General features: G+C 46.6%; 1 protein-coding gene across 3 annotated transcripts in view; it reads right to left on the bottom strand.

Moving 5' to 3' along the window:
* The window catches only part of ARIH1 (ariadne RBR E3 ubiquitin protein ligase 1), a 254134-nt gene that overhangs the window by 87442 nt on the left and 150942 nt on the right, over positions 1-15750 (bottom strand). For all 3 annotated transcript variants that reach the window (XM_033919555.1, XM_033919553.1, XM_033919554.1), the window contains exons 6-7: positions 8107-8173; positions 1301-1407 (exon numbers count right to left, since the gene is read on the bottom strand). In XM_033919555.1, the coding sequence (XP_033775446.1) occupies positions 1301-1407; positions 8107-8173 (174 nt within the window). The remainder of the gene's footprint in view (positions 1-1300; positions 1408-8106; positions 8174-15750) is intronic.

Genomic DNA, 15750 nt, shown 5'->3' with positions numbered 1-15750 from the left:
GATGAGGCAGGGCAGTGGGCTTTAATAAGTGCAAAACCATGTAGAACAACACTCTAAAAGTGCTATATTTGTGCAATCCTGGCATGAATTCAATGAGGAAACCCAAAGGACTCCATCCCAGCAGTTTTCTAGGCAAAAATCACAGTTTTGAAGAAGGGAAAAGAAAAAATCACTAAAAATCCAAGATGGCCACCGGCACCAAATTCACACTAAACACACGATATTTCTCACACTTCCCAAAGTCCAAAAACAGCAACTTTAGGATTTTTCTGGAGGGGGAACACATGAGAACATGCAGAAACTCAGAAAACCCAACTTTTTAAAAACTTTCCCCGACGTTTCTCACAAGCTGTCAGCTCATTGTGACCTGATACATTGGAATCCACCTGCTCACAGCTCTTACTCAGTAGCTGTAGAAGAATTCACTGCCACAATGCTGGGAATGCTCTCACAAAGCTGACCTTTGGACTGCAGGTCAGACTCCACTGTCTGACTATGCCTCCACCCCAGCAGACCATGGAAGGACACACGAAAATGTAGCTGGTATGCTGTGGAACACCGATGAGCCCACTAAGTATGCCGAACAGTCTATGCTCGAACCCTCCTTAATAGAAGGTGAGACTACTTCAGGGATGGCCCTGAGCTCCAAGGAAAACTATACAGACTGGCTAACAGGTAACCAAAAGGGATTGGCCTGTCAGCTACTGATCGAAGTCTGTGAATTCTCGAGCAGTCAGAGCTCCAAATTTGCTTCAAATGTGAAAATACCCACAAAGGGGACGAAACTACATTGAATTTAAAACAATACAAAAGGCAGAACAGAACACACAGAGCTGCAGACATGACTGCAGAAGACTGTAGAACAGGGGTGTCCAACCTGCGGCCCAAGGGCCGCAGGCGGCTCCATGAAGTATTTTGTGCGGCCCCTGTTAAGGGCGATGCAGTGTTTTCCTCTGCCCCGGGTGTTTACCGTCTTGCCGGCTCCCTCCTCTGTCTTGCTGCAGTGTTTGCGCAGCCCCAGAAAAAAAAATATTTGCGGCCAATGCCGCCCAGGGAAGCCAAAAGGTTGGACACCCCTGCTGTAGAGGGTGCTAAACTGATCAGTATACTACAGAGGCAGAGAAAAAAGATTCATGAGTAGATTCCTTCTGTAGAGCATGTGAGTATGGGGAAATAACCCTATTGTCTAGAATATCTCACCTACTGCACTGAAAGATACTATTTAAAATCTTCATTAAGTTCCTGAGCATCAGTATATTTACAAGAAATTGAAATCTAAATTTTGATACACTGCCCTTACCAAAATTGACGACCGCATTTGCAACGAACAGGCTTAGCATCAGGATACTGAACTTTAACTACATGGTGGCAGTCAGGAGCAGGACACCATTTTAACAGTCGATTGCACTAAAAAGACAAAGAAGCAAGATAACAGATGAATACAAAGGAGATGTCTAGAAAAAAGTGGTTTCTAGATAATGAGAAGTCACATTTAACCTCAAGCTATATGAATGAGTAAAGCCAATGAGCTGCTATATATGCTAATGATGGGATAAAAAACAAACAAACCAATCTACAGAAACTCTACAATTGTGTAATGCCACCAGACTACTTCTGTCACTATTATGTTTGCATTCTACTTTTTAAAAATATACATAATTATTGTAGCCAGGGGTCTTAGGCTACATCAGTGTCTCTCAAACGTTTTTAGCTTCGGCACACTAAACGGAGCAAATGTTTTTCACGGCACATTATAATTTCAATTATAAAATTGCAAAATAAATAAAAAATTTAGAGTTATTTATTTAAATTTCTTTAAGCTATGTATGGGAGAACAACGATGAAACTAAAGTAGAGAGAATATAACTGCTAATCAATGCGATGGATGTTCTTTTTGAGTATGAATTAACTCAAACTGTGGCTCAATAATTGACAAGAAAAACATGCATTTCATTATTCACAATCTGCAGTCATTCTCTTTTTTTTAAATTTAATTTCTGTCAAGTTTACAAAAATAAGATCTACCGTATTTTCACGCATATAACGCGCGCGTTATACGCGTTTTTACCTACCGCGCATACCCCTCGCGCGTTATATGCGTGAGCGCGGTATACGAAAGTTTTCAAACATAGTTCCCACCCCGCCCGACGCCCGATTCACCCCCCCAGCAGGACCACTCGCACCCCCACCCCGAACGACCACTCGCACGCGCTCCCACCCGCACCCGCATCCACGATCGGAGCAAGAGGGAGCCCAAGCCCTCTTGCCCGGCCGACTCCCCGACGTCCGATACATCCCCCCCCCCCGGCAGGACCACTCGCACCCCCACCCCGAAGGACCGCCGACTTCCCGACAATATCGGGCCAGAAGGGAGCCCAAACCCTCCTGGCCACGGCGACCCCCTAACCCCACCCCGCACTACATTACGGGCAGGAGGGATCCCAGGCCCTCCTGCCCTCGACGCAAACCCCCCTCCCCCCCAACGACCGTCCCCCCCCCCAAGAACCTCCGACCGCCCCCCCAGCCGACCCGCGACCCCCCTGGCCGACCCCCACGACCCCCCCACCCCCCTTCCCCGTACCTTTGGAAGTTGGCCGGACAGACGGGAGCCAAACCCGCCTGTCCGGCAGGCAGCCAACGAAGGAATGAGGCCGGATTGGCCCATCCGTCCTAAAGCTCCGCCTACTGGTGGGGCCTAAGGCGCGTGGGCCAATCAGAATAGGCCCTGGAGCCTTAGGTCCCACCTGGGGGCGCGGCCTGAGGCACATGGGCCCAACCCGACCATGTGCCTCAGGCCGCGCCCCCAGGTGGGACCTAAGGCTCCAGGGCCTATTCTGATTGGCCCACGCGCCTTAGGCCCCACCAGTAGGCGGAGCTTTAGGACGGATGGGCCAATCCGGCCTCATTCCTTCGTTGGCTGCCTGCCGGACAGGCGGGTTTGGCTCCCGTCTGTCCGGCCAACTTCCAAAGGTACGGGGAAGGGGGGTGGGGGGGTCGTGGGGGTCGCCAGGGGGGTCGCGGGTCGGCTGGGGGGGCGGTCGGAGGTTCTTGGGGGGGGGGACGGTCGTTGGGGGGGAGGGGGGTTTGCGTCGAGGGCAGGAGGGCCTGGGATCCCTCCTGCCCGTAATGTAGTGCGGGGTGGGGTTAGGGGGTCGCCGTGGCCAGGAGGGTTTGGGCTCCCTTCTGGCCCAACTACCAAAGGTGGGGGGTGGGGGGGTCGTGGGGGTCGCCAGGGGGGTCGCGGGTCGGCTGGGGGGGCGGTCGGAGGTTCTTGGGGGGGGCGGTCGTTGGGGGGGAGGGGGGTTTGCGTCGAGGGCAGGAGGGCCTGGGATCCCTCCTGCCCGTAATGTAGTGCGGGGTGGGGTTAGGGGGTCGCCGTGGCCAGGAGGGTTTGGGCTCCCTCCTGGCCCGATATTGTCGGGGAGTCGGCGGTCCTTCGGGGTGGGGGTGCGAATGGTCCTGCCGGGGGGGGGGGATGAATCGGACATCGGGGGGGGTGAACGGAGAGTCGGGACAGCGCACGGAGAGGCGGGGCAGTGCACGGAAGTCAGGGGGGGTGAACGGAGAGTCGGGACAGCGCACGGAGAGGCGGGGCAGTGCACGGAAGTCAGGGGGGGTGAACGGAGAGTCGGGACAGCGCACGGAAAGTCGGGGCAGTGCACGGAAGTCAGGGGGGGTGAACGGAGAGTCGGGACAGCGCACGGAGAGGCGGGGCAGTGCACGGAAGTCAGGGGGGGTGAACGGAGAGTCGGGACAGCGCACGGAGAGGCGGGGCAGTGCACGGAAGTCAGGGGGGGGTGAACGGAGAGTCGGGACAGCGCACGGAAAGTCGGGGCAGTGCACGGAAGTCAGGGGGGGTGAACGGAGAGTCGGGACAGCGCACGGAGAGGCGGGGCAGTGCACGGAAGTCAGGGGGGTGAACGGAGAGTCGGGCAGCATGCGCGGTATAATCGTGAGCGCGTTATACCAAAGTTTTTGTGCTTATCATCGTGATTTCTGCGCGCTATACACGTGTGCGCGTTTTATACGGGTGCGTGTTATTTGCGTGAAAATACGGTAAATGATAACAAAGCCTTGGTTGCTTAAGTTAGGATAACTACTGCATAAAAATAAAATTAAAACTAAAATTAATTGCCATTAGTTTTCAAAGACCAGTCACATCAAAGAATGATGCTTTTCTGGGCGATTGTATCCTTATGCACGCAGAGGCTCATTAACACAGACTCGTGCATGCGCAACATACATATAATCTAGTGAATACTTATGAAGGGAATTTTTTAAAATAATGTAAAATTATGGAATTTCTCGTAACACTCATGGAATCTCTTCGGGGCACACAGTTTAAGATACAATGGGCTACATATATGAATTGCTACTTAAATTTCTAAAAAAAATTGTTACAATAAAGTTTCAATGCTTTCTAGTTTTAGCTTCTAAACTATGGCTAAACATACCATCTTTCAGTACTATGAATACAGTGAAACGAAAAAGTTCCTGCTTTCCTCTATTACTGCATAAGTCACACAATGATTTATGATCTATAAAACAAAATTAAAACAAAATGTAATATTTTATTAGACAAAGGGAACTTGAGTAAACACAACACAATTTTTAAATTATTACTTATTTTCTTTTTATTAAAAAAATTACTACTCACTGATATCCAACAATTCTGTTTCTATCACCTATGTGAAAAAGTAACAGTTTTCTTAGGGCTCCTTTTCCTAAGCTGCACTAAAAGGTGGCTTTAGAGCACTCTTATGCAGATTCTTCCCATACATGAGGGCCATTTCTGGCACAATTAGAAATGGCTGATTTTCCAAATTAATGGCCATGCACTAATGTCACTATTAGCAAGTGAGCTCTTACCAATATTTATTTTGCAGGCGGTAAGGGTTCACATGCTAATCTGTTTAGTATGTGGTAATATAGGTGCGCTGATCAGCACAGAAACCCTCACTCTCTGCCCCAAACATGCCGCCTTCTGGTTTGAGAGCACACGCACATTACAAAATTACCATGGATGCCTCAGCACGTCCCACAATAAGCCTTTTTAAGCTACAGAAAACAAATGTTAGTGCTTACCACAGCTTAGTAAAAGGATCCTTAAGTCAATCAATTGAACAAATTTAATTGATACCTACATTCAGCTCATTGTACACAGATAGGCTTCATCGTAGCCACCCCTATTGAATCTAAGCCTCACTATATATTGAAACTTTTTGGGTTGGGGGGGATGCCACTACAAAGTTTCCTTAAGAACACTACACTACAATCCAAAGAAATTCCAGAAAAGATGAGACAAAAAGTTTGTTTAACTATCAGTCTTGAAAGGGTAGCAAAGCTATTTCTAATGGCTGGACTCTACTGAACCACAGTAAAATTCATTACTTACAATGGAGAAGACATAGAATAGTGGTAAATCTTTGAAGGGAAAGTTGGCTGCAGTGACAACTCATCCAGAAGTCACAATAATATCCCAGGAACATATAAAGAAATGCAGCCTTTCTAGACTCAGCTAAGGTCAATGGTCATGCCTCCACAATAAGACATATTGGGCACAAATGGGTTCCTGTAAGAGTAGCACAGCGGAAACTGCTGCTATCTAAAAGTAACATCAATATTCATCTCGCATTTGGAAAAAAACCCAAAACACACCTAGCTAATTTCCAAGCCTTTTGGGATAATGTTCTATAGATACATACGTCAAAAGTGGAACTCTGCAAAACATAGGTCCCTTTGTGTCTGGTATAAAACAAATACAGCATTCCACAATTAAGAACATCATTTCAACAATTAAACATGGTGGTGGTAATGTGATGTGTGGGGATACTTTGCTGCCTCAAGACCCGAATGCTTGCCATTACAGAAAGAACCATGAATTCTGCATTATATCAGAAAATTGTTAAGGAGAATGTCCAATCATCTGGCCATGAGTTGAAGCAAAAGTGTAATTGGATTATGCAGCAAGAAAAGATCCAAAACAAAAAAAGCAAGTCACCATCCAAACAGAAGAGGAGAAAAAAAAATTAAAGGTTTGGACTGGCTTAGTCAAAGTCCCGATGCACACTGGGAAGAAAAACCCAAATCACATTTACCAGATGCTAGGGTCCACCTTGGGGGTTAGCGCCCAAGAAAAGGATCTGGGTGTCATTGTAGACAATACGATGAAACCTTCTGCCCAAAGTGCAGTGATGGCTTAAAAAAAAAAAAGGCAAACAAGATGCTAAGAATTATTAGAAAACGGATGGTTAACAAGACTAAGAACGTTATAATGCCTCTTTATCACTCCATGGTGCGACCTCACCTGGAGTATTGCATTCAATTCTGGTCTCCTTATCTCAAGAAAGATATAGCGGCTCTAGAAACGGTTCAAAAGAGCGACAAAAATGATAAAGGAGATGGAACACTTCTCGTATGAGGAAAGATTGAAAAGGTTAGGGCTCTTCAGTTTGGAAAAGAGACGGATGAGGGGAGATATGATTGAAGTCTACAAAATCCTGATTGGAGTAGAATGGGTAAAAGTGGATCGATTTTTCACTCCATCAAAAATGACAAACACTAGGGGACACTCGAAGATACAGGGAAATACTTTTAAAACTTAATAGGAGGAAATATTTTTTCACTCAGAGAATAGTTAAGCTCTGAAACGCATTGCCAGAGGTTGTGTTAAGAGCGGATAGCATAGCTGGTTTTAAGAAAGGCTTGAACAATTTCCTAGAGGAACATTCCATAGTTTGTTATTGAGAAAGACATGGGGGAAGCTACTCCTTGCCCTGGATCAGTAGCATGGAATGTTGCTTCTCTTTGGGTTTTGGCCATATACTAGTGACCTTGATTTGCCACTGTAAGAACAGGCTTCTGGGCTTGATGGACCATTGGTTTGACCCAGTAAGGCTATTCTTATGTTCTTATGAATCCTATAGAAATGTTGTGGCAGGATCTGAAACAAGCTGTTCGTGTATGTGTCTTGCAAAGAAGAGTGGGCTAAGATTCCTCAACAGCAATATGGTAACCTAATATCAAATTACTATATAAACTTGAATATAAACTGATATTTTTGGGCCCAAAGATGGGATCTCAGTTTATATTTGGGTCAGTGTCCAGCCACTTCCCTCCCGGACCTGTTGCAGACCTCCACCATGCCTGCCGTTAAGACCTGGGGCCCAGCAGTGAGCCGGGACAGGAGGGATCTCTCCTGCTTCCAGTCCCGACAGACTAACAACTCTGATCTCCCTCCTGCTTCCCCGATTAATAAAAGCATACCTTTAAATTCCTGGTGGTCCAGGGGTGAACCAGAGCAGGAGCAATCGTCCTATTCTTTTGCCTCATGCAGAGCAGCTCTCTGAATGGCTGCCGTGAGTTCTCGCAGCAAACTCACGAGTTTCTGCAGTCTTGCGAGAACTGGAGGCAGCCATTCAGATAGCAGATCTGTACGGGGCAGGAGCATAGGAAGATGCTCTGGTTCACTTATGGACCACCAGGTATTTTAAAGGTATGCTTTTTACTATTCAGAAAGGTGGGAGGGGAGGGAGGCAAGAGTTGTTAAGAGTCGGCAGGAGGGATCCCTCTTGTCCCGACTCACCACTCGACCACCAGGACTTAACGGCAGGCCCAGTAGAGGCTTGCAAAGTATCGGGAGAAAGGAGGGACAGGGTGCAGAGCCTGACAGGGTAGGGAGGGAAAGTGGACAGCGTGCAGTGCCTGACAAGACATGGGACACAGTGGTGGTGGTGAAGGCTGGCTGCAGAGCTGGACAGGGAAGGGCACTTGAATATAAACTCCACCCCCATTTATATTTGTCAACCTTTTTTCCTCCTTTTTGGGAGAAAAAGTTAGCTCAGTTTATATTTGAGTATACCTATTATCAATCCGCATTAGGGGTTTTTTATCCCCAGGCCACTGTGGTAAAATCTCTGACACACATCATCGGAGTTTTTAACGCGGCTTGATAAAAGGGAGTCTAAATGAAGTAATAATTTAAAAATGCTGTGTGTTTATTCAGGTTCCCTTTATCTAATACAGTATTACTTTAAACAGAAACCATTCAACATGACATATAGTTATTCTGTTTAGTATTTAGAATTCAAATCAGAAGCTACTTGCCTCTACAAAACTATTGGTTATTAAATGCTGGTACTTTAATTTAACTTTTGAATCTGTAATCAGACGCCTGCAAAGGAGAGAAAAAAAAAAGGAAAATTAGCTGACGTATCATTTAATATATAATACATGCTTAGTTACATATTCCTTTCTTGGAAGATAATAGGATTACTCACTAACATTATATGTGCTTTCTTATTCTATAAAAAAAAAAAAAAAAAATTAAAGCAAAACAACAATCTAACCATTGCAGAACAGTTTATTCAACTTGAAAGAACGCACTCCTGTGGCTTTTACGGTACCAAGGAATGGAATAAAGAAAGGATCTCACAAATTGTCAAAATTTAAAGTTTTATATCCCCAAATTATACAGTGGCCCAACACAGCTGTGTTTTGGCATAAATTGCAGGCATCAGATTCATAAACTGCACAACATATATATATAAAACCATAAATGTAAATAATTATATCAAAATAGATAAAATGTACAGACCATAGTAAAATAAAAATTTATACAAATAAAAACAACCTGCCTTAAATCTGGGTTCTGAAAAAAAGGAGCTTGGGTACTCTCCTCCCAACAGCAACCAGATTTGGAATTGAGGATCCACTCTGCAGTTAAGAACATTTTCTCTGCCCTGGTCTTGAAATGAACTCCAAAATACTCGAATGACAGCAAAGGTTTCAAATTGCTTGTGGTGCAATTTAATACCCAGCCTAGACTCTGCAGCATCTGAACCACATGGATACCCAGCTGCTCCTCTAATTTTGTCCAGATAGCTAATCATTGAGATAGGGATGCATAATACCATTCTTTCACAGCACCAGCACTACAATTACCATCATCTTTAAAAAAAAAAAAAAAAGATGTGGCACCATTGCCAAACCAAACTAAAGTGCCCAGAACTGATAGTATTGCCCCAGAATGACAAACCTCAAACAAATACTTCTGATGGCTTATACAGCTACTTACCAGTCAGAAAACACATTACATCAAATGTCCATAATAATCAAACAAATCTGAATAGGTAGGCATCTTTTTGTGAGATCCAGAGTAGAGAATGACACGGGGAAAAAATCTGTCCACGTCACACATGGCAAGAATAATGTTAGGGGAGTGCAACTAGGGCAACTGCCCCCTGGTCAGAGAGAGAGCCCTAAGCCAGCTGGAAGCTAAAGAAGCACAGCTTGGAATTTGCGGTCCCCAGTTATGTCTAATACCAGCTCTAGCAGGATACATATTTCAAATCTGAAATATTCTAATCACAAAACATAAAATAAATTAATTTTTTTTCTTTTTGTTGTCTGGTAATTTTATTCTTCAAATCACATTGGTCTCAGGCTTTGATTTTAGGTTCCTTCTGCCTTCATTGTGGCATGGCTGGCTCCTGAATGTAAAATAGGCGCAAGAGGAGCTGGGGAGAGGATGCCGAGTCTGACATGGACGCAATTTTTTTTACCACAGGAGTAAGACTTTTCACCGCTCCCACAGGGTGGTAAAAGATGTTGTCCCCATTCCTGCGGGGTGGTGAAAGGTCTTGTCCCCATTCCTACGGTAAACCTGTTGCAAATGTCTCCATTCCTGCAGATTTACTGCGGTGATCCGCAGTAAACGGTCCCCATGCCATTCTCTTTGTGGCACTACTACCATGACCAAGTGCAATGTTTCACTCTAAAACAGTGGAATCCATAAGGCCCCATTGATATTTTTCAAATCCAGAAAGTGAAGTTTACTCACCTGTAGCAGATGTTTTCTGAGGACAGCAGGATATTCTCACATTTAGTTAATGTTATCCAACAGAATCCTCAGCAGATATGCTCCCCAGGCTCATTCTGAAAGCCTCGAAACTGCTGATCTCACAAATGAGCACCTTCCTGCTTACCACCACTGTGCGGGAAAAGGACAGTCTAATATACTAGCTGATAGGATGTGTGTGGAGAATTGCTCATGATAAAACAGCGGTCTCAAACATGCGGCCCTGGCTCTCCAGGTTTTATTTGTGGCCCGCGGTCTGGACACGATCAACAGCATTTCTCTTCCCCTGTCCCTTCCTTTTGGAGCAGCAGTGTGTGTGGCCGGCTCGTTCCGTTCAAAGCCGTGGGTTGGCAGCTCCTTGCACTATCCACTCCTGCATCGGAAGCCTCTCTGACTTCACAACATCAGAGAGGCTTCAGACGCAGGCGCGGATCTCGCAAGGAGCTGCCACCCGCGGCTTTGAACGGAACGAGCCGGCCAGACACGCTGCTGCTCCAGTGGCGTACCAAGGGGGGGCGGTCCGTCCCAAGGGGGTGCACAGCTGGCCACCCTCCACTGTTCTCCCTAGAGTGCGGCTCACGGCTCGTCTAGAGCGGGGGTCGGCAACCTGCGGCTCCAGAGCCGCATGCGGCTCTTTTCCACCTTTGCTGCGGCTCCGGTAGTGTGTCACGCAGGCATGCAGTTACAAGTCCGGCGTCGCGGCGGGAAATAGCCATGCTGAGCAGTGAGCTCAGCACATACACAGATGAAAGCCTTGCTTGCTGATTGGTCCGGCGGCCGTGCCGCCGGACCAATCAGCAAGCAAGGCTTTCATCTGTGTAGTGCTGAGCTCACTGCTCAGCATGGCTATTTCCCGCCGCGACGCTGGACTTGTAAGGTGCACGCTGAAAAAGAAATCATCCTGGCCGGGGTCGGTGTCATGCTCCGGAGATCTACAGCCTTCCTATCTCCCTCTCTCTTCTACCTGCTTCCGGCCACATCCCCTGCTCCGCGGCTCTCTTCGGCAACTCAGCAGCAGCGATCGACACAAGCTTCTGACGTCGGGGCCTACCCTCTGCGAGTCCCGCTTGTTTCAACTTCCTTTTTCCACAAAGGCGGGACTCGTAGAGGGAAGGCCTCGATGTCGGCAGCTTGTCTTGATCACTGCTGCTGACAAGTTGCTGAAGAGAGCCGCGGAGCAGGGGGGTGTTGCCAGGTGCAGGTAGAAGGGAGAGGGCCAGATGCAGGACTCGTGGTGAGGGAGGGGAAGAGAGAAAGAAAGAGAGAGGGGAGGGAAACAAAAGGAAATATTTCATACTGGGCTGGGCCGGAGTGGAGGGAGGGTGGAAAGATTCTAGCTACAGGGTGCAGTAACAAAGGAAAAGGGGGGAAAGCTGAAAATGGAGATAGTGACACAAAGAAGAGAAAGGGTAAGCAGGACCTACTGAATAAGGATAGAGATACAGAGGGGACATGAAGAGGAGGTGAAATAGAGACATAGAAGTAATGCTGAAAAAGTGTGTGGGTGGAGATAAAGACATTGAAAGGGCAAATGGTGAACATGGCGTAAAGATAAGGACAGAGACAAATGAAGATTCTGAAAAAGTGGTGAGATAGGGATATAGGTGAGATGGACACAAAGAAGGGTGATGCTGGAAAATAGGTGGAATGGTAATTCTGACAGACACAGAAGGGAAATGCTGGATCAAGGAGAGATGGGGCTCAGGCTGGATGGAATGAGGAGAAATGCCTTGTTGGCCCGGAACTTCCTCTCCTACGTCAGAATTGACGTCAGGGAGCGGAATGCTGGTCAGCGCAACACTTCTGCAGGGAAAGCTTGGGACGGTGGTGGCTTGGGGGCTGTTCCCCGATTGCGGTGGCAGCAAACTGAGTGGCTTGGGGTACGGCACGGAGACAGAAAGAAGGGGGAACAGGGAGACAGAAAGAAAAAGTTGGGGGAGAGAATGAGGTCTGGAGGAGAGGAAACATACAGGAGGCTGAAAGAAAGGAAGAAAGATTGGATGCACAGTCAGAAGAAGAAAGTGCAACCAGAGACTCATGAAATCACCAAATAGCAAAGGTAGGAAAAATGATTTTATTTTCAATTTAGTGATCCTGTATATAGCATTAAGATAAGAAACAATATATGCAGTGTTAGATTTGTTTTATAATGGTTTTGCGGCTCCAAGTTTTTTTTTTCTTTTCGAAAACGGGTCCAAGTGGCTCTTTATGTCTTAAAGGTTGCAGACCCCTGGTCTAGAGCATTGGTGCCCAACCTGCTTCCCTCCCTTCTCACCGCTGCCATCGGGGAACAGGCCGGCACCGTGTTCTTTGATCTTCCTGCTTCTCTTCCCTGCGGGGCCGACCAACTCTCACCGCCCGACGTCAATTCTGACATCGAGAGGACGTTCTGGCTAGCCAATCGCTGCCTGGAACGTCCTTTCCGATGTTAGAATTGACGACGGGCGGTGAGAGTTGGTCGGCCGTGGAGAAGAGAAGAAGGGAGATCCCGGCCTGTTCCCGATGGCGGCGGCGGTGGCATGGGGGAGGGCAGGAAGGAAGAAAGAAAGAAGGGGGGGGGGGACAGGGAGCCAGAAACAAAGAAAAAAATGGGACACAGAATCAGAGAAAAACAGACAGAGAAAGAAAAAGTTGGGGGAGGGAATGAGGTCTGGAGGAGAGGAAGCATACAGGAGGCTGAAAGAAGGGAAGAAATATTGGATGCACAGTCAGAAGAATAAAGTGCAACTAGAGACTATGAAATTACCAAACAAAGGTAGGAAAATGATTTTATTTTCAATTTAGTGATTGAAATGTGCCAGTTTTGAGAAAGAAAAGATATTAAACTTTAAATGTGAGTGCTGCAGAAAAAATAGAGTACTTGGAGGGTCGCAGAAAAAATAGTTAGTCTTATTAAAGAAATGACAATTTTGCATGAGGTAAAACTCTTTATAGTTTACTAGTTTTATAGCCCGTTACATTAACGGGTGCTAGAATATATGTGTGTGTGTGGTTTTATTTCTTTTTCTCTCTTTAGCCAGGTGCTAGAATAGATGTGTGTGTCTTTCTTTCTTTCTCTCTCTCCTTGGCCGCTTTCTGTCTCTCTCTTTACTCGGCTGTCCACCATCACCCCTTGCCTGTTCCACCTGTCCAGCAGTAGGCCTTCTCCCTTCCTTTTACCTCCCCCTGTCCAGCAGCACTCCTTACCTGCTCCCCCTGTCCAGCAGCACTACTTCCCTGCTCCCCAGTCCCTTTTCCCTGCTCCCCCTGTTCAGCAGCACTCCTTACTTTCTCCCCCAACCCTCTTACCTGCTCCCCCTATCCAGCAGCAATTCTTCCCTGCTCCCCAGTCCCTCTTCCCTGCTCCCCCTGTCCAGCAGCACTTCTTACCTGTTCCTCTTCCCTGCTCCCCCTGTCCAGCAGCAATCCTTACTTTCTCCCCCTGACCCTCTTACCTGCTCCCCCTGTCCAGCAGCACTCCTTACTTTCTCCCCTGACCCTCTTACCTGTTCCCCCTGTCCAGCAGCACTCCTTACTTTCTCCCCCTGACCCTCTTACCTGCTCCCCCTGTCCAGCATGCGGCTCCTCTTCTTTAAAACAGCCTACCGGCTGTAAGGAATCTCACAGGCCGCTCTGAGGCACGGTGACTTTTCGTGTGCAGCACTCTCCACACACTGCTTCGGGGCCGTGTACTGCCCTGATTTACTCTGGCACGTCCCTGATGACATCATCAGAGATGCGGCAGAGCAAATCAGGGCAGTAGAAGGCCCCGAAGCAGCGTATGGAGAGTGCTGCACACGCTGCTTGAATCGACGTTTGGATTGGGGCCCGCGAAGAAAGTATCAGCTGGACTTTTTTTTTGCGCTTCCCTTCCCGTCCCTCGAGGTGCACCGCGGCTCCTCTCGATCCCCGCCAGCATCGGAAGCCTTCTCCGATGCTGGTGCGGCTCGTGAGAGGAGCCGACAGGAGAGCAGGATGTCCAGCGCTGGGGTCCAGTCCTTCCGCTGTGGAGGCGATCATTGGCTGGCTGCAGTCCCGCACTTGCGACGCGTGTCTGGTGACGTAGTATGCGCGCATGTGCATTAAGCTGGCACAGCGCGACAGAACAGGGATCAGGGAACACGCGTCGCAAGTGCGCATGCGAGGGCTAGCATTTTATTATTATAAATATATCTTTCCTTTTAACTATTAAAGGAAAGTTTTATAATCTATAAAGAGTTTAACCTCATGCAAAATTGTCATTTCTTTAATAAAACATTAACTATTTTTTCGGCGGCCCTCCAAGTACCTATAAATCAAAAATGTGGCCCCGCAAAGGGTTTGAGTTTGAGACCACTGTGATAAAATCTTGTGTTAAAGCCTGGAGCTCACTTACCTTGCAGGCAGAAGTAAATGCCACCAAAAACAAAACCTTCCTGGACAAATACTTCAGATGTAGAGGCTTGAAAAGGAGCTTTGATCAATTGGAGGGCTATGTTGAGAACCCCAGACACTGTAGGAGGCACTGGGGAGGGGGATGCTTAAGTAACAGCAAGCCTCTCATAAATCAAACCACTAAAGAATGAGCAGAGATGGGCTTGCCTAGATGATAAGTGCCAATCATACAAATATTAACGGTTACAGAACTCGTCTTAAGGTCTGACTCAGAGAGGTGTAGAAGGTATTCAAGCAAGATTTTGTGTAGGACAGGAAAAGGGGGTTAAGGCTCTGCTCTCACACTAGATGGCAGAACTCCTACACTTGAAATTATAGTACCTCTTGGTGGAATCTTTCCTGGATGCAAGCAAAACACACCAAATACCTTAACTGAACTGAATGAAACCAACTTCTAGCCTTTCTATAGCCAAGCTGTAAGGGCCAAGGAGTGAAGGTTGGCATGCAGAAGGGATCCTTTGTTCTGAATTCTTCTGCTCAGTGTGTGGCCATGACTAAAAAACAAACAGGATGCTAGGAATTATTAGGAAAGGGATGTTAAATAAGCAACAATAAAAATATGACTCTGTATTGCTCTATGGAGCAACCTCACCTTGAGTATTACATTCAGTTCTGGTCACCGTATCTCAAAAAAGATACAGTGGAATAAGAAAAGGTTTAAAGAACGATGAGCAAAATGATAAAGGAGATGGAACTCCTCTCATAAGAGGAAAGGCTAGGGCTCTTCAGACTGGAAAACAGACGGCTATGATAGGTCTACAAAATCCTGAGTGGTGTAGAACAGGTAGAAGTTAATCAATTTTTCACTCTTTCAAAAATTACAAAGACCAAGGGACACTCAATAAAATTACATGGAAATATTTTTTCACTCGAAGACTAATTAAGCTCAAGAATTCATTGCCAGCAGATATGGTAACAGCCTTTAGTATAACTAAGTTTAAAAAAGGTTTGGACAAGTTCCTGTAGCAAAAGTTCATAGTCTACTATTGATATATATATATATGAGAGAAGCTAATGCTTGCCCTGAGATCGGTTGCAAAGAATTTTGCTACTATTTGGGTTTCTGCCAAATACTTGTGACCTGGATCGGCCACTGTTGGAAACAGGATACTGGGCTACATGGACCACTGTTCTGACCAGTGTGGATATTCTTATGTTCTTATGAGTGATGACAGCTGGAAAACAATCCAGTCATAAGAACATAAGAACTGCCTTACAGGGACAGACTGAAGGTCTATCAAAAAGTATCCTGTTTCCAACAGTGGCCAACCCAAGTCACATGTACCTGGCAAGATCCCAAGGAGTAAACCAGATTTTATGCTGCTTATCCCATGCATTGGATTTTCCCATGTCCATCTTATGGACTTTTCTTGTAGGAAATTATCCAAACTTTTTTTAGACCCTGCTAACTGCTTTCACCACATTCTCTGGCAACAAATTCCAGAATTTAACTACCGTATATCCCCATATATAGGCCA

The sequence above is a fragment of the Geotrypetes seraphini genome, chromosome 14 (genome assembly GCF_902459505.1).
Source record: "Geotrypetes seraphini chromosome 14, aGeoSer1.1, whole genome shotgun sequence".
NCBI lineage: Eukaryota > Metazoa > Chordata > Amphibia > Gymnophiona > Dermophiidae > Geotrypetes > Geotrypetes seraphini.
The sequence above is the reverse complement of the archived record's forward strand: the minus strand, read 5'-3'. Positions and strand labels throughout refer to the sequence as shown.